The sequence below is a fragment of the Biomphalaria glabrata genome, chromosome 10 (genome assembly GCF_947242115.1).
Source record: "Biomphalaria glabrata chromosome 10, xgBioGlab47.1, whole genome shotgun sequence".
Classification (NCBI taxonomy): Eukaryota; Metazoa; Mollusca; class Gastropoda; family Planorbidae; genus Biomphalaria; species Biomphalaria glabrata.
Window position 1 is genome coordinate 42,021,055 of NC_074720.1, and position 18,701 is coordinate 42,039,755.

At 33.9% G+C, this 18,701-nt stretch overlaps 2 protein-coding genes across 4 annotated transcripts in view; one reads left to right on the top strand and one right to left on the bottom strand.

The window, feature by feature from the left end:
- Positions 1-101: 101 nt before the first annotated feature.
- Positions 102-18,701, top strand: part of LOC106050773 (serine-rich adhesin for platelets-like) — a 29,255-nt gene continuing 10,655 nt past the window's right edge. The window contains exons 1-12 of one of the 2 annotated variants that reach the window (XM_013205811.2): positions 102-263; positions 3,699-3,777; positions 5,197-5,267; positions 5,383-5,404; positions 5,492-5,655; positions 6,469-6,688; positions 6,984-7,187; positions 7,341-7,397; positions 8,340-8,537; positions 8,701-8,856; positions 9,989-11,590; positions 13,034-13,084. In XM_013205811.2, the coding sequence (XP_013061265.2) occupies positions 5,215-5,267; positions 5,383-5,404; positions 5,492-5,655; positions 6,469-6,688; positions 6,984-7,187; positions 7,341-7,397; positions 8,340-8,537; positions 8,701-8,856; positions 9,989-11,590; positions 13,034-13,084 (2,727 nt within the window). In that variant the 5' untranslated portion in view covers positions 102-263; positions 3,699-3,777; positions 5,197-5,214. Of the gene's footprint in view, positions 264-315; positions 602-3,698; positions 3,778-5,196; positions 5,268-5,382; positions 5,405-5,491; positions 5,656-6,468; positions 6,689-6,983; positions 7,188-7,340; positions 7,398-8,339; positions 8,538-8,700; positions 8,857-9,988; positions 11,591-13,033; positions 13,085-18,701 lie in introns of those variants that run through there. The other variant, XM_013205810.2, reaches the window with a different exon arrangement.
- LOC129928780 (uncharacterized) lies at positions 13,987-18,407 on the bottom strand. 2 transcript variants are annotated; one of them, XR_008780240.1, is made up of 5 exons: positions 17,112-18,407; positions 14,708-16,007; positions 14,525-14,589; positions 14,288-14,369; positions 13,987-14,180 (listed from the first exon to the last, which is right to left on the bottom strand). XR_008780240.1 is itself a non-coding variant. In XM_056044628.1 (5 exons), the coding sequence occupies exons 2-5, from the start codon at positions 14,949-14,951 to the stop codon at positions 14,116-14,118; spliced, it is 456 nt and encodes a 151-aa protein (XP_055900603.1). In that variant the 5' UTR covers positions 14,952-16,007; positions 17,559-18,399; the 3' UTR covers positions 13,987-14,115. The 2 variants fall into 2 exon arrangements, 1 of the variants encoding a protein (XP_055900603.1); XM_056044628.1 differs by having other exon boundaries at positions 17,559-18,399.

The following is an 18,701-nucleotide window of genomic DNA, read 5'->3' on the forward strand; positions in this document are numbered from 1 at the left end:
GTCGTGACGTCATAGCTTTTGGGGTACTCAACACCATTTCTCGAGCTCATTCAAACTTAATAAATAATTAACTCATTAAAATAAGGTAGTTGTTATATTGTAAGTAATAATAATAACAATCTTTCTGCAAAAAGGTTTCCGAATTCGATCGGCAGTTCCTTTTTATTTTGAGAAAATGCTAAGTAGGTCAAAGGTCATATTTTTGACATTGGCCGTGATATGCATTATGAAAACCCCACAGTACCTTGGAACGTTACATGACGGTGAGTGTTTTGTAAAAATTATTTCACTGATAAATTTTCTAGCCTCAAGAAGGCTCGTAGTCAAAACAATGTTAGCCCTGTCTATACTATTTTTATTCCCTTATTGTCTTCATAATTGTATAATGTTAAGGCTAATTCAGAATATACAGCTTAAAAAAACGCCCGACGCTACTGCGCATAAGATTACATTACGGGGCTCGTCAATTCATGGAAAAATAAAAGAAAGGCTGAAAGGCGAGAGAGAGGCGAGGGCTTAAGTTAACTAAATTTTAGTCACCATTGCCAGGATTGGGAATAATTATATTTTGGGATCAAACAACCTCATTGCACTTGATCTGGTAATTAGAATTGTTAATTGGAATACCAGGTCTAGATATTAGCAATACTATAGAGTAGTAGATCTAATTAGTAATTAGTCTAGGCCTAGACTCCAGATGTCAGTCTAAATTAACTAGATAAATAGTAAATTCTCTTCTCTAGTAAATTTAAATAGTAAAATACTACTACATCTAAAGTAAAGTCTAGTCTATATGCACAGGCACAGCCATACTTACTATACTCTATAGTTAATGCCAAATTATGCCATATAGACCTACATATATTATATACATACACAAGATCTCGATTCTAAATTATCTAGATCTCTATAGACTATACTGACTATACTCATAGTATGAGTATGGCTAGTAGATCTAGTACTAGAATCTAGTCTTGATCTATTATAATCTAAACTCTAATATAATAATTTAGACAATGAGTCACAATCAATCAAATGTCTATTCATTAATCATCATTAATGATAATTGGTACTCCTAGGTCTAGATTGTCAAATATGTAGATATCTAGTTTTGTATTTATAGTCTAGAATCTAGATTTTGATATTATTTTAAAATTCTAGACTCTAGTTTAGTCTTGGTCTAAAATGTTGGAGGTTAAAACTCAGTTTGCAATGAGATTTAAATTAATTTAAATATTATATATATATATATATATATATATATATATATATATATATATATATATATATATATATATATATATATATATATATATATTTAATATATCATCTAGATCTAGTTTAGTAGTTAAAGCTATACCACTATTAATAACAATTACTTGTATAGTATTTAATCTAGAGGTAGAGTAGATGTAGATTGGTTGGTCTCCTCAAGTCGCAGGACGACTATGCTTATGGTTCATCTCATAGAAGAAAACCGATGTGCCTAAACTCAAAACACTTCATGCGTCCTAATTTGAAGAGATACTCCCATTCCACACCCGTCTCGTTGTAGATCTCTGTGTCTAGAGTCGAGATAGAGATTATATATATATATATATGTATGTATTCTAGATCTATGCTTGTCTAGTTGCTTATTTATAAACTATATTCTTTTCTAATCATGCTAATCTTTGAGCTAGATCTAGTAGTAAAAGATCTAGATTGATCATAGAATATCTAGACTAATAGATCAGTTAATAGGAGTTCAAGACATGTTTAAATGACTTCATGTTGATGGACCAGATTCTCTGTCCATGTTTCCAGTCCAACACTAGTTATAAAAATTGTGTATAAATGATACAGAAAAAAGTGTATTTATATAAGAAATTCTGGTAGAATCATGTTAGTGGAGATATATTGAAATCTTCTAAAAAAGATTTAGTTGATTTTATTGGAGACACCTCTCACAGAAACAGTGTACACACGAATTGTGAAATGTCCTACTTAAAAGAGGAAGCAATGTCACTTATTTTAATTTTTGAAATATTGTTAATAATGTCATCTTCAGTTGGTTAAAATTCAAATGTAACGTGGGTGAAAATTAATGAAAATTGAAAAGTTTTGTCCCTTTAAAAATGAATTAAATGCTTGTTGGTGCATACCCCCCCCCCCCCCACACACACACACACAGCTCTGGTCAGTACAGCATGTCAATACCTAACAATTTTAGAAATGCTCAGATAGATTATAGTTTAATTTACTTCATTTTGTAAAATATTACTTATGACATAAAAAAATATTTTTGTTAGTCTACTATTGCAGCTTTGGTAATATTGCAAATGCTACACTATAACCAGACCTGCCTACCAAAAAAAGTCCAATTGCGTAACGCTGATGGTCAAAATGCGTATTTTGGCACCAGAATGCGTAACGCGATCCATTATTTTGTCATATATATATATATATAGAATGTAATCTACTCTAGACTCTAGATCTGGGCTTAAGAGTGTTACTGATGCCGTGGATCCGCTACAAACGTAGATCTAGGTCTACTCTTCATCCTTGATCTATTCTATACTAAGACTAAGAATCTAGTCTAGATCTAGACTAGATGGTAGTAGATGTTATCGATCTAGATCTAGTCAATCTAAATCATACTACAACTAAATTGGATCTAGATTGTAGAGTAATGTTAGAGAATCATGACATAACGTAATGACTAGCTAGACTCTAGCCAGGGTCTACATTCTACATCTAGACTAGATAAAATTGCTAGATCTATTTATGTATAACATTAATAACAAGTTATCTAGATTCTAGATCTAGAATCCAGATCTAGACTAGATATCTACAATGTCACTCAATGTGTTTTGAATCGATAGCACTTCGATATTTTTTCTATACAAATGAATACGGGAATCAGGGATTCAACATAATTAATTTCTACTAATGAACTTACAAAAAAAAAAAAAAGTCACGTTGGTATATCAGCTAACTGACGGTACCAACCTGGTAGCAACCCGCCACTCCCTCACACTCACGTTCTTCATTTCTAGACTAAATCTAATTGCTTTTAAGAACCAATCAACGTATAGATCTGGACACAATGTGTTCCCCCACCTTTTCTGTCCGTTCCCCCCCCCCCCCCCCCCCGCCAACAGGACGGCTTAGCCTTAGCATGACCTCCGTGACCGCTCGTAAGCTAGTCAAGAGAGGGGAAAAAAAGGATACGAAATGCGTAACGCGACGGGTTAAATGCGTATTTGCGTACTGACGGTCATTTTTGGGAGATTTTGCGTAACAGTAGGCAGGTCTGACTATAACTATAATAATTAAACATTACGAACATGTTACTGTCAGTAAACTTTTGTTTTGGTGATTGTACAAACCACAATGTTTAAGCAATTCATTTGCTCAATTTTGAATGTATTTTAGGTCGCACAGCTTATATTTGCAAATGGAAAGCAAACTTCCTAAGTTCAAAGTTTATAGTTAAAGAATTATTTTTCTGTGGTACCAAAAAGTTCTTAAATAAATAATACTTTTTTTTTCTGCATTTATTTAGGAATTTATTCATGTGTACAAGTTAATCGCTTCAATTGTTTGTTGATCACCTATGAAATGTTCTCATGGGGGAAAACCCCACCCCCATGTCAAGAGCATGTTTTAAATACTTGCCCAAAAATGTTTTATTTATAATAAATGTTATTCCTTAGGATGTACTGCAATGAGGAAGAAACGACCAAAAGATGGTCAACAAAGTTTAAACTATTGAATGCCTGTTAGCTGTTTTTAGTGAGTATTTTAGTTGTACATGTTTACAGTTATGTTGATTTCTATACACTTTTTTTTTTATGATTGTGATTACATACCTCATAAATTCTCATGGCGAAAAAAAAAAAAGACATTTTCGGTAACATAATACAAAATAACTTTTTCAGTATAGCTGAGTTTATAGTTCGTCCATCGTTGTTCGATGATGACCACTTGATCATCCAGGTGGCTGAGGCCTTTACGCTGGGGTTTTGCACCTCCTCATGTGGCTGGTGAGACCTTTGTGAGCCCGAAATATTCGGCTGCACACTGGGCAGGTTATTCCAGCAGGAGCTAGTGTCATTGGCCTTGCTTTTCTTCTCTGGCGTTTTTCTTCTGCCAGCGTTGTTCTCTTTTCATTAGCAACCTGTGTGCCAGTTTTCACAGCGCGGCACCATGATGCTCTGTCATGTGCCTCTGTCTCTCAGGTGGCTGTGTCTATGCTGAATGCTTTCAGAGAAGCTTTGAGGGTGTCCCTGAAGTGTTTTCTTTGACCGCCTTCAAACTTCGCCTAGTTGGCCATACAAGAGTCGTTTAGGGATATGGTGGTCTTCCATTCTGCAGACGTGTCCTGCCCACCGCAGCTGGGACTACATCAGGATTGTGTGGATGCTTTGCAGACCCGCTCTTCGAAGGACTTCAGTATCTGGTATTTTATCTTGCCATTTGACATTCAGTATTTTTTTTAGACATGTCATGTGGAAGTGGTTCAGTTTCTTTGCTTGTTTTCTATACACTGTCCACGTTTCTGAGGCATAGAGCAATGTAGGGAGGACGACAGCTCGACAGATCCCTATAACTGAGTACCTTACACATATAATAATAATAATTGCAGCTTTTATATAGCGCTACTTTCATGGTTTTAAAAAAAAAAAAATTCCTTGTGCACGTCATCAGAATATGTGTTATAATTGCATAAATCCACTGGCTTTGGGTTAGGGTTATGGTCCAATCTCATTTGCGGACCATTGGGTTTGGGGGGTATCTGGGAGGTTTTCCGTGCTGCCTTTAGGCGCTCAGTAAACAAACTCAGCTCGAGTCTGGTGTTGAACCTCGAGCCCCCTTCATATGTAGCCAGTTCAAGCGTACTTAGCCTCTCCATCACGCTACCCACATATGAATCAGGCTTATTCTAATGTTACTTAGCCCTTTCTTTAGCCTTAATTACAAGCTTATATTTTAAGAATCATATGATATGTCATTTTAATTTTATGAAGTGGTGCCATCTGAAACGTTAGCCTAGAGAAGGCTGAGCTCATTCTTTTGATTGTATTTGTAAACAGTCTTGCAATTGATGAAGACTTAGCTAAGTCTGAGAAGAAAGTTTTAAAACAACCCAAATCATTTCTCATTTTCTAATTATAAACTTTGAATTGAGATTTGTTTTTGAAATTATTTCAGATTTATTACTTGAATATCATGGATGGTGGGGATGGAACAGGTTTTCCATTTGCTTCAGGAGAATTCAACAAGTAAGTTTTTAATTCAATAGAAAAAAAAAAAAATTTTAATGTTGTTTTATGTAAATTAGAGCTTGTATTTTAAGTTTCAAATAATACTTAAGTTTGACTTTTTTTTTATTTACAGGGGGGCTGAATCTACAGACATAGTAAGTAAAATATCTAATATTTGTGATTTTTTTTTTCCAAATTTCTCTGACTTCTCATTAACTTTTTTTTTTTTTATATTTTTCTAGTCATGGGGTGATATGTTTTTGGATGGTATACATTCAGATGATCCCAACTCATCCGACGCTGGAGTTATTGTTTCAGAGGGAACAAATATTGGCACAGCTATCCACGGAACAGCACATATGGTTCAACAGCAACCTAATGTTATTGGTGGTCAAGTGCAAGTTCAGTAAGTGGCTTTTTGTTTTCTTTCTGGGGCATTTCATTGTATCTTATATCTGGCATATATTTTCCTTACTTCTGAAATATGCTTGAAACTTCTTTTTTTTTTTTTTTTTTTTTTCTTATTATTATGTGAACACTTTTTTTTAGCACTATATTCAAAATAATGTTGAACAATAGTTTTTATAGCTTAACATGTAAAATGGTGGCGCAAAGTGTGCCATTCATTTTTTTCTTAGGCCTTTTGGAGTAGAGGGTATTTTATGGAATGTTTTCGGTCTGCCTTTAATATGCTCAGCTTACACAGCTGGATTTTAGTTTTTATGGAGTGTGTGCACATACTCCTGGTGTAACCTTGAGAAAAATTGGGCAGATGTTTTGGTTGTGTAGGCTGAAGAGTTTCTTATGTAACTACAAGGTGGTCTTTGATAGTTTAAGCTGATAAATACTGGTGTTAAAGTTGAAGAAAGGGCAGGCTAGTAAGTGACTTGAGAGGAGCTTGTGTTTATTTCTAGTTCTACATTAAGAATTTAATATGCCTACATCAGTTTAGTTGAAATATTAGTTTGGGGCTACAAGCCAATGACAGAGTATTAACACTAGTCAAATCTTACATTATACATTTCTGAATGTATTGCATTATTTTATATATATTGCTTTACATGGTAGACTTGTCTGAAATTGATATATGAATATCTTGGTAAATAAAAATTAAGTAATGGTATCAAGAGTTGAAAATGCTTAAGTAACCAAGTAACCGTTAATCTAGAAAATATTTGAATTTGTATGTTCATACATAGCTATTATAAACATATTTCAGTATTCCGACTCACTTACAAGGCTCATTGGGCAACAACACGGTACAGCATGTTAACAGTGGCACAGTTACTTATCTGACTCCCTCTGGTACAGCACATGTTAGCACTGCAAGTAGACTTCAGAATGTGTTGCCTGCTGCAGCACAAGTCACAGCATCCATTGGTCAGGCACAAAACAACGCAAAACTAGTACAGATTGCACCCTCTTTTCCGATGACCCAAGTTAGTATAATAAAATAAAATATTGTACACTTTTAATAGCATATAAATACACCATTCATTTGCATTTACCTTTTTTGCTAAGAATTTTAAAAAATGAACAAACCTTTTTTTTTTTTTTTTTTTTTTTTTTCAAAATCCATCTTCAGTTTTTGATGAGTGCTACTTATGTACTTAAAAGTTTAATGCATTCAGCATGCTTTTTTATTTCCTTTGATGCTATAAGGTTATTATCTTAATTTTAAACTAAAATTGATTCAGAATTTATGTTTAGAAAGTTTTCCTTTATGATGTTCAGGTCCAACAGTTAAATAGTGTCCCAATGACTCTACTCCAACCTACTCAAACTTTGACTGGTCAAACTATTTATGGAGGTCAAGGTACAGCTGGTCTGTTTTCAGGACAAGGCTCAGTCCATATTGAAAATCCTAAAGTGGTCAATGTCAACTTTGGTCCCCATTTGATTGGCTCTGATAGTAGTGGACAGCAGGCTATAATACAGGTGGTTCATTTATGTCTTTTAATATATATATATAATACATATATTGTTTTTGAAGTTTTTTTTCATTTTTTTAGCATATCTTAAGTACACAGTTTTTAATCACTTTAGTTTATTATTTAAAAAATGAGTTGCTGTTATTTTTTCTTATTTTAGACTGCAGAAGGCAAAAGAGTTCTTATCACTAATTCTCAATTGCAGCACATGCCTCAGGTAAGTCTTGTCTTATTATAAGGCTGCTATTTAACGTTATGAACACAAATGCTTCTGCGAAGGTTTGGCATAATATTAAAAGGTTACAACATTTACCTCTATTAAGTTTTAAACTTGGAAACATAAGAATGCTATAGTTTGTGAGAAATAAAACTTATTTAGGACTTAAGTCACCTGTTTACCATGTAAATCAAAAACAACATATACTGTCAGAATTTCTGGCAAGAATCAATCATATTTTTAATGCATGTTTTTTTTATATAGGACTTAATCAGGGCATTAACATTTTGAAACTAAGTAGTTAGGAAATAACCAGATATGGTAAGAATGATGCAAGAATGCCAGTTATATCAGTGTGGGAATTCATTTGACAGCTGGCACCAGTCCCAATTATTGAGTTCACTAACATTTAACAGTTAAACCAAAATCTGGCTTGATTTAGTTGTAAAAATATAATACGAATAATTATTGGCATTGTCACCTTTCAATTACTTAGTCAAAAATGTAAACATAGAATTCTGCCAGTACAACGTATGTAAAAATATGGTTGAATTAAAAATAAAATTTGAACTACAAACAAAATTAATTAATTTACTTTACAATTTACAATCTAGAGATATATAAAAAGAGTTATCTAGACATAGTTACATGGTGACTACCCAATTCAATGTAGTTTAATAACAAATTGAAAACTTTGGCCTACATTTAAGCCACTTTTTTTTTTTTTTTTTCATCTTTCTTGCACTGGTCCTCCCCCTTTTATTTTCCCCTTTTAAGCACTCTCTGCTTTCCATTGGGGCTGGGGCTCCAATGCTTGCATCTATGAGTAAGGGACATAAAAGGTCAATCTCTTGTGGTATCAAAGTGTTAATGCTTATGTTTTATGTTTGTTTGCTTTCTTGTGTACTCATTAAACAGTGCTTGCAGTATTTTTCTCCACAGTCCATCAGTCTGTCTCAGCTTCCTGTGGGCACCCATTTGATCAACCCTGGAGCAGGGAATGTTATCAGAGCAAGCATGGCTCCAGGGACCACCGGTACTCGCCAGATACTGCTGCATAATATGCCTAGACAAGCTAGTGCACAACCGACTGGGCTGACCAAAAATGTTGTGCTTAATCCTGGGATCTCTCCTGTTATTGTGAGTTCCTTGTGACAAGAATTGATAGTCTGTTGTTATAGAGCATATTATTGTTTCATTTAAATTGTAAAAAAAAATGTTCTTTTTATTTTAATAAGCTTAAGTTTAAACTACATTTCTGTGTAATAAGATTATCTTTTTTTTTTCATTGACTTGGGTTCAGTATCAAAGTGGTCAAAGTGGCCAGTTACTTCAGTCCCACCCTACACTTATCACTTCTGGAACAGGGTTACAGGTGGTCAATACAGGAGGAAATCAGGGCAATCAGGTCCAGTTAATTGCTCAACCTTCAATGAATCAATGTGGAATGGGGCAGCAGGTAATGAATGTTTGATTACTTACTTTTGCTTAAGTGCATTGCTTGAAATTATTAGTTCACTCTTTATAGTCTTGACATTTTATGATCTGATGCAGCGCCAGCATAAATTCATGTAATTGATGTATACTGTCAGAGATGCCTACAAGTGCACATCTTGCGTATGTTGCACCCTAATGGGCATGAAGGTTTTTCATCGCATCATCATCTTCTCTTCCAAAGTTTTCATTGCTGACTCATCAAAGAATGGTCTAAAAGAAGAAAATCTGAATTCTTTCAAAATGTGATAAAATATTTCCAGTGTCTGCTTACCTTGTAAAAAAAAAATACCCATTGACAAAAATAGATGTCACCAATAGAGCCAAGCAAATCATTGCATGGGGTATAAATCTAAATTCACTTCTAGAATAAAATCCCATTCTTTTGAATGAATTTTCTGTTGGTGCAATTATGGAATCAGCAATAAAACTCTAGAGGCGTTCTGATCTTAAAATCATTGCCAGTGACAAGAAGGACAACATTCTCACATATTCTAGAAAATTCTATGACAAAGACTAAATGTCTAAATATTTTGAAAAATACACAGAATGTCATACGTAACTTAACCTTGTGTCAATTTTCGGGATTGCTGCATTTCACGCTTGAGTGATTTTAGTCTTTCCTGGGTATAGTTCTTAATATTTAGGAAAATACACATTAGCCCCTCAAAGTACACATTTCCAGGTCTGGGAATACACATTTCCATTTTGTCATCTCTATGCTGTAGTATGTATATTTGAAAAATAGTTAGCCTTAAATTGTAATTTAGTACATCAATACATTTTGGGAAGCGTGGTTGAGAGGCTATGTACGCTTGTTGGCTACCTATGAAGGGGGCTCGAGGTTCAACACCCGACTCGGGCAGACTTGTGTTAACTGAGCGCCTTAAGGCAGCACGGAAAAACCTTCTCCCAGATTCACCCTCCCCCCACTGGTCCACAAATGAGATTGGACCATAGCGCTCTGAGCATGCTATAAGCTAGAAAGTAGCGCTATATGAAAGCTATAATTTATTATTATTTTGTCGTCTATTGTTTTTGATGAATATTAGGATTCCTCCATATATATAATGTCTATAATTTATATTTTGTTTCAGCTCAGCCAAAGTACAATAATGAATTTTATCAATAACCAGAGTGGTGGTAGTCAAATTGCTGGTCTTGTACCTGGACAGAATATTTTTGTGAATGGACAAATGTTAAACATTGGTCAGATAGGGGGCCTGACAATGTCTCAGCTGCAAGTGCAACCCAATTCTCAAGGGGGTGTCACATTAGCCAATCTAAACACAAATGTGAACCGGTCAGCCCAGTTTCAACCCACAACTCAACATTTGGTTATTCAGTCTAATGGTCAACAGCAGATCATGCTCCAGCCAAACAATGCCTCTCCATCTCTTGTAACCTCCACAGCACAGAGGCTGAACTCCAGCATTCAGGGTGGCAAAGCTGCCAGGGCGCCCACACCCAATGCTAACTCTGCCTCTTCAACTCCAGTAGCCACGCCTACTCCGTCCACACCGACCCCAACTCCTACGCCTGATCTGTCAGATTATGGAGGCCAAGGCAGTAAGATGAACAATATTCTAGAACAAGCTCTCCAGTTGTCTGATATTGACTTACAATCTTTTGAGGATGAGGATTATTTCAAACTCCTTGACAATTCTTCAACTACTTCGGTGCAGCCCGAAATCCCTACACCACCTGTCAAAACCAAACCACAGTCTACCCTAACCAAATCAAAAAGTACTAAATCTAAATCAAAGACTACTCAGCCAGTGGTTTCAGTTCCTAACAGTACCATTTCATTTCAGAACACAAAAGCACCATTTCAAACTTCACATGGGCAAAAAGTTACTCTTAGCTCTGACCAACAAATTATTAGCAACGGTCAGGTTTATGTTGTATCAGCTAATGGTCAGCAACTTATTCTTCAGCAACAAGTTAAAGGCCAGGTATCTAGTGCAGATGTGTCTAATAGTATTTCTTCTATTAGCCAGAGACCTCACATAGTCAATCGTCAATCCAATCAGAGTACAGACTTGAGTAGGCAGTTCAAACAAAATCAAAATATTCCTGTTCCCTTGGCAAAAGAAGAGGATGATAAAGTGTTCACCAGTGGCAGTGTAGGAAACATTGCTACTTCAAGTAGTCCCATTTTACCAGTCTCATCATCACCACATGTATATAGCAGGCCCTCTACACAGACTTACTCCAACGCCAATATTTCACCTTTGGGATTGAACCAGGCACAGGTTAAAAATCAAAAGATCACAACCTTGGCAGGTACATTTTTAAAACAAGAGCCATTAGTACAAACTGTGAAGCAGGAATTTAGTATTGCAAATGTGAAGCAGGAACCTGTATCAGAGATACAGGTTTCTATTTCGGAGTCTCCAACTTTTAGCCAACAAGTTTCTTCATACAATCATGTAGCTGTGACTACCTCAAATGTTATGACTGCATCATTGCCAGTCATCACCTCTTCAGTCTCATCACTAACTGCCAACTCCACATCGACAACACAGTCTCACCAGGCAACTATCATGACCTCATCTTTCAACTCACAGCAAACGTCCAGTGTTCATCCTTCATCAGTGTCCTGTGAAACTTCTACTGTTTTTACCACAGCTGTGTTCACACAGGCACTGTCTAGTCCAACATTTTCATCCATTTCTACATGCAGCAAACCAGCTTCAGTAAGTTACATGCTACTTTTAATCTAGAATTCAGTTTTGTTAACTCCATACAGGCTAAGTTGTTAATTTTAATAAAAAGCCACTGATTGGTGCCCTGAAGAGCATATATTTTAATTTGGACATAGAAATTGAGATTCCCAGATGTAAAAGTATTTTAAATATATTTTGAAAAGTGAGTTAGTAATCCACAATTTTTGTGTGTTTTTACCTAGATATAAAAATAAGCTAAATATATTATTATATTATAACTATGAAATGTGAGCTAGTAATCCACAATTAGTGTTGATTTTTAGCTGCTCCTTATAAATTGTCAGTTTAAAAAAAAAGGATTTTGTTTTAAACATTAAAACAATTTACTTTGTGAGAAAATGGACATAGTTTACTTTGTGCTGACAATATGGTGTAAATCATTTGTTTCTGAATTGTTTAACTATCAACTGACAAGATGACTGCTAGTCCCTCATTTAGTATAAACTGCACATTCAGGAAAGAAAATCTTAACTGCAATGCCTGTTGATCCCAGCTTATTATTTATTCAGTTCGCACATTCTGCTTCCCTCTTGATCATTTCATCACTGGGTCAAGACCTTGTTCATCTAGTAAGAAGTGAAATTACTTTATAAATGAATGACAACCAAGACACAAGCCTTGGATCTTTTGACCCTAAAACACAGCTCCAAAAGGGACCAGCTTATCCGAAAGAATCTTTGCCATTAGTAGTTTTAATTGGACCTCATTTGCTACTCCATTGTTACATGACCCATTTGGAGTCTCCTCCACTCTCTCTTTACTCACAGTTCTAACCAGACTAACAACAAAGTCCCCTTTAAATTGTATAATAGGGATTAGATAAATATGGGTGGCATTTAAGGTTCTTAACAATCATACTCATCATAGCGAATAACTCAAGTTTCTCCATTTTTAACATTCTGTATCTTTAGTTTACATATTATTATGTATTAAGAAATAGAATTCATATCAATATATATATTTATTTAAATGTACTTATCTATATACTTGAATATATGTATTTATCTAATGACCATATTAAAAATAGCCATTCTCATTAGATAGATTTAAGGACGACTGCCTTCTTGTGTGGTTTGGGCTCTGATTCCCATAGTTCTGTTGTACTGCAGGAGGGTTGGGCTATGATACAACAATAATTCTGTAGGAACATTTGAAACATGGAAAGCAAACATTAAACAAAAATGTAATCAACTCATTTTCACCTCCTATTAATAATAATAATTGGTTTGTTTTCACACCATATCAAACTTCAATCAAATTGGATATAAGTTTCTTTTTCTGCTATACAATAAATTTTACTTTGTGATCATTCTCTAATGTGGTTTAGCAGGAAAGCATTTTAGCAGTAGAAGTATTAAACTAATTAAGCTTAATATATTGTTCAATGATCTCCTTTTTTATATTGTTTTAAAGGCTCTGAAAGAGAAAGATCCAAGCAGTGTCAAAGTGATGACTCCTATAAAGGTAAGGTCTTATCTAATTACACAAATCTTTCTTAGAAATATACAATTCCAGCAAATGCAAATATGAACAGAACTTCTACCACTTTGGTGAACTTTTGAACGTAGGAAACCTCAATTTTATTTGTGTGTGTGTGTTACCTGATTGAAGAGTAGCTTCATTTCACTACCCTCACCATATTTATAGATGAGTGTTTCTCCAGTACTGGTGCCAAAAAGTGTCACATTATGCTAAAAATTAAAGTTGAAGTTTTTGGTTTCATTTCAACTGTATTCACTTCTTCAACCAGTTCACTTTAAGAATTTATCAATAGAAAATGAATTGCAAGATGTAGATTTTGACAGCAGTGTCTATTCAAGGGGTACCCCCTTTTGCGTCACAGGTGCATCACCGGGACACCACTTGATAATTTAACAACGACCAATTGATAAATTCATTGTATTTTAGCATAATATAACTGTCTTTATTGATATTAGTCTTTAGATACTGAAATTTATGCTTTTGCATAGAAAAAGTGGATTTGAGCTCAATTCAAAATTTGGGACACCGTAGCACCTGTGACACTACAAGTTAAAGTTTTTTTAAAAGATATTCTGTGAGAATATTGAAATTATTTTATTTTTGCACTAAAGTGATCCATTAGACTTGTTATTAAGTTCACTATTCTAGTCATATAGTACCCATTTGTAAAAATGCTGCTTTAATTTCACAAAATGTCGCGGGTGCTTCATGGGACACCATTTTTTAAAATAATGTTTATAAGTTTATATTTTTGTCTTATCTGTGCACAAGTGAATGATCATTATTATTTTTAATTATTGACAAATATATATTTTATATCTTTTGTTAGTTTTAACACACAGAAAAAGGTTTGAAAAAAAAAAGAAAGAAAAGAAAACACATAAAACTGTACACAAATTTTATTTGACAAATTCAGAAATCAAAACATTCCACTCTCAAACTATTGCCTTGGTATCAACATCACTTCAGTAACAATCCTGTCTGCATACACTAACTGTATGTCCTATATTTCTTTAATTTCTGTGCCTTTTAAAAAAATTATTTCTGCGCTGATCATCCAGGACTTCTATCACAACTCCTGTTAGAAAAAATTACCAGCAATGTTGAAAAGTTAATACTTCAATCTAAAACATACTTTGAACTTGTTTATTGAAATTAAAAGGTACACAGTGCAAAAAATTATACCTGGATAGAATATTTCCCCATACTTGACAATCACACAGCTATTTACAATGTACTTTTGATGAGTGAAGAAAATTGTTTGGGCCTGAAAAAACAACAACATGGGGCTGAAATACTTAATTTCTAAAATGAGTCTAAAATTATTTAGCAAGGTATATTATTAAAAAACAACTTATACAATACAGGTAACATAAGATTCAATGAAAATGTTTAAAATGTTTATATGTAAAAGCTCTTTACCTTTGAATTTGAGCATATGGGACTGACATCCAAAGAGTCTTCAAGATTTGACTGAGATTGCACTACTGAAGAAAAAGAAACAATTTCATTTAGAAATCAATTACGTAATTTTAAAATGAATAATGTTTTTTTCTCAGATAATTGTAAAGTGCTATTTAAAAATAAATAAATACAAGTACTTACCATTTTGTTTCTGAAGTTTGAACACCTTCCAAGAGCCACATATTTCATCATGCAGGCACTGACTGCCATATGAATTTCTGTATGGATAGCAGAAACAGCTTCTATTTCTGTAAGCAATAGTGTTAGGTGTAATACCTCTCACTAGGTCATTAAAAGATCCTTCTTTATTTACTGGTCGCCACTTTGATACCTTTTGCAGTGTACCATCACTCTGAACATACTCATCCGTCATCTTTGACCACATACTATACTCCACTCTGCTAATTCATCTGTGCAATTTTTTAAAGGCTCAATACTTGTTAATTAAATCCACACCACAGTTGCTACATGATTTTTCAATGCACTGCAGCTTATGAAAACAATTGGCATTAGTTCTTGGGCATAGAGTTAAGTCAAGTGATGAAGCTGGATTTATTAATGTCAGCTCTCTGTGTCCTTTTTTGATCAGAAATTTATTAATGCCCTCTATATAAAGAAAAATCTTCAAACACAACTCACATAAGCAAGACTGCATCTTATGTAAAGTAGCTTTTGCATGAAACGTTTTCCTGTTTGAGCACTAACAGATGATTGAGAGGGATCAGTTCCCTCTACTGTAAAAAATGAATATTGTTTCCAAGGCATTTTGTGCAATGCAATCACGTCATTTTTTTTCTTGCAATTTGTTCTGATTTGCACTTGGACATAAAACTTCTTGACCAAATGTTAGAAATGAGTAGCACAACCTCTGAGTTTGTTGTACTTACTAAGGATACTGCAGAGTACTTGTCTATGAGCACTAGACATCTGACTTTTTTTTTTGCTGGTGGAGTGTAGTTAGGTTTTGATACTTTCTTTAATGTTGTTTAGAAGGATGAGCTTTCTTCTCTCAGGTAGGCGCAGAAAGCGTATGTCATGGACAGCTTTTACTTTTTCTTGGGGAGCATATTTGTGTGAGACCATCAAAAACTGCAGCATATTTCTTGGGTGACCTAGGCAATTTCATCAAAGCCCTTGAAACAGCCATTCTTTTTGCCACTGGAGTCTGGAATCCAGTACCTAGTGATTCACCAACCTCTGCTGAGATGACATTAAGTGGACTATTAGCTTGCTGTTTTCTTTCTTTGCGTTTTCTGTTTATCCAAGCTTTTTCATGTGGGCTTAACTAGGCCCTGTATGCAGCTTTTCTCAACCTTTCCTTTTCTCTCTGCTCTAAAACAGCAACACGTGTTAGAGACTCAGGCTTTGATGCTTGTAAATTTAGAGTCTTTCTTGGCTTGTAGACGCCTTGAAACTCTAACAGATACTCCATTACTGAAATCTGTAATTTATAAAAAATGTATAAGTATCTAAATAAATAGATCTATTATATATAATATAGGCCTACTAATAAATTTCATAAACATATAATATATTATATATTGGTGCATTATTTAAATCTAGTCTAGTAATGCCCATAATTGCTTGATAGGGATAGACTCAATCAATAGTATAGGACTAGTACTGTTAATTATATTAACTTAAGTTATAATCATTCAGTGGTAGACTGAAAGAACTGAATATAATATAATTGAATATACTGTATAAACAATACAATGGAAATTAAGTGCAGGTTAAACCAAACTTTGTTTTAGATACTATCTACATTTTAATATAGAATAGGTCTATAATATAGATCTAGTCTCTAGATATTTTTCTAGATACTGGTCAATTTAAAGAAAAATATATTATTAAATCTAAAAATAGATTCTAAATCTAGTCATAAATGATCTAGTCTAGAGTCACTAGTCTAGATTCATAAAAGATCTAATGATTTCTAATCTAATAATCTAGTTTAGATCTAAATCTAGATAGTGAATTAGATCTAGACTGACTAGACTATTCTACTCTACTCTAGGTCTAGATCAAGACTCAAGAGTAAATCTAGCTATAATATAATGAATTACATAATTAGATCTAGATCTAGAGTAAATCTAGATAATGAATTACATAATTAGATCTAGATCTAGAGTAAATCTAGATTTAGGTCTAGAGGTCTAATCAGTCTAGATTTCTAGATCTAGAGTTAAGCTCTTTAAAGTTTTAAAGACAAGTGTCCGAGATGCGCCTCAAACGAAAGATCTAATAGTTCTAAATCTTATTTACAGTAATAAGTAAATTTTAATTATTTAATATTTCTTAAACAGTACCGCTTTATTTCTTTTAGATGTAGCTAATATTATCTGACACTGTAAAATCTTTAACAAACTATCACTAAAATCTATTTGGACTTAACAGACGCAAACTAGGACACCATTTGTAAACAAACGGAGTAGTGTCCACTGAAACGCCCCAAACGATGTAAAGTAAAATTACAAAAAATATAAAATAAAAGATGTCAATAAATGTTCATTTAAAATGATTAATTATGAAAATAGTTTATTACATATATTAAAATCATTTAATCTTAATTAAAACTTCCATGAATACAGAAAACGTAACAAATCCTGAACTCGCATTAGACGCTACATGTGACGCCATAATTTATGCATGGAAAACACCAGCACGGGGTCCCAAGGAGCGCCTCAACGCCTAATCCAATTTACTTCTCAAAATAAAAACAAATTAATTATTTTAAATCGCTACACACGTCTACTATTACATCAACATAATTGTTTTAGAAATATAAACTTTTTGTTTAGTAACAGGCTTTAAAATTGATTAACTTTACGATTTAAGACTAAATTGTGTTCAAGACGCTTCACGTGACGTCATGATTGAATGGTTAAATTTAGTAACCTCGTAATAAAAAAAGCACTTCGATTTGGATATTGCAATCAAACTTATTTGTAATAAGCTTAAATTTCAGTAGAATAATGAAATATCTACGTACCTGATGGGTTGTTGATTCACAAAAAACAGATTAAATGAGGTTTTTGTGCAAGATTGCCGGCGATTGATCGTGTCGACGCTTGAGGCGCATCAATGGTTTATTGTGGGACACGCTATTGTTTACGTACTCCTGTTAATTACTACGCCAGTATTTCCAGCGGAAACGGCACTTCTTTTGTTCTACACAATACCTGTGATGCTCAAAAGAACTCTCATTCATAAAAAGTAGTGTTGTGGGAAAAATAATCCCATTCTTAACACACGCAGCACAGGCGCTTCATCTGGGACACCTCGACCTATTTTAAGCTCGTTATGCATGTTTAGAAAGCTTTTAACAAAAAAAATACTTTAAAAGAAATCTTTAATGCTTGTTGTAACAGAAATGCAATGTTGAGCATATTATTTATTTCTTGTTTACAATTCATAGAGGATTGTAATTCCGTATAAAGTGGGACACATCGCGATGCGCCTCAAACGCCTTTTTGTGACCGTGTTTAATCAATATTTTAATAACCTTGAGAAAAACTAAATAATGACATTGAAATATGAGGATCTTGTTAACATATTCCAACAAAGATGGAAGTTTTATGCCCCTTGGTTTTAGTACGATATTAATTCAATCATACCATGGTGTTCCGTGTTACATCAAAAGCTGCCATTTTGGGTAGTAATTTCACACATTTTTTACAATTTCAATATTTCCCTAGCACCTTATGAGCTCAAAATATCAAAATTTATAGATTAACCATTTCTTAATGCAATGTAATGCAAATTGTCACATTTGAATAACAATCTTATGAAATACGGACTTTTTAGTGAACCAATACCTAGTTGTAACCAGTACTGGAGAAACACTCAGATACTCAACTGTATATTGTAATATGTCTAATCTTGGTCTGTATGGTTTGTTGATTCAGAAGATTGCTTGAGCATTTCTGTATTTCCACAGCTGAGTTCTTATTAACAGACTTACAGAAAAAGACATTAACACATAAGATAGAACAAGTCAACAGCCATAGATCAAATATGCATGTTTAATTCAGAATGGGAATGGTCTAGTCTCAGTCACGTTGACGATGTTACTCCTTTTATAGTCTAGCCTCAACTCTTTTTTTTCATTTATATATAAGCTACAGTCTCGCTT

Coding starts and splice junctions, on each gene's coding strand:
- LOC129928780 (XM_056044628.1), bottom strand. CDS start 14,951: ATGTGGTCAAAGATGACGGATGAGTATGTTCAGAGTGATGGTACACTG. Junction 14,590..14,707: donor CAAACTTCAGAAACAAAATG/GTAAGTACTTGT, acceptor CTTTTTCTTCAG/TAGTGCAATCTCAGTCAAAT. Junction 14,181..14,287: donor TGGGGAAATATTCTATCCAG/GTATAATTTTTT, acceptor TTTTTCTAACAG/GAGTTGTGATAGAAGTCCTG.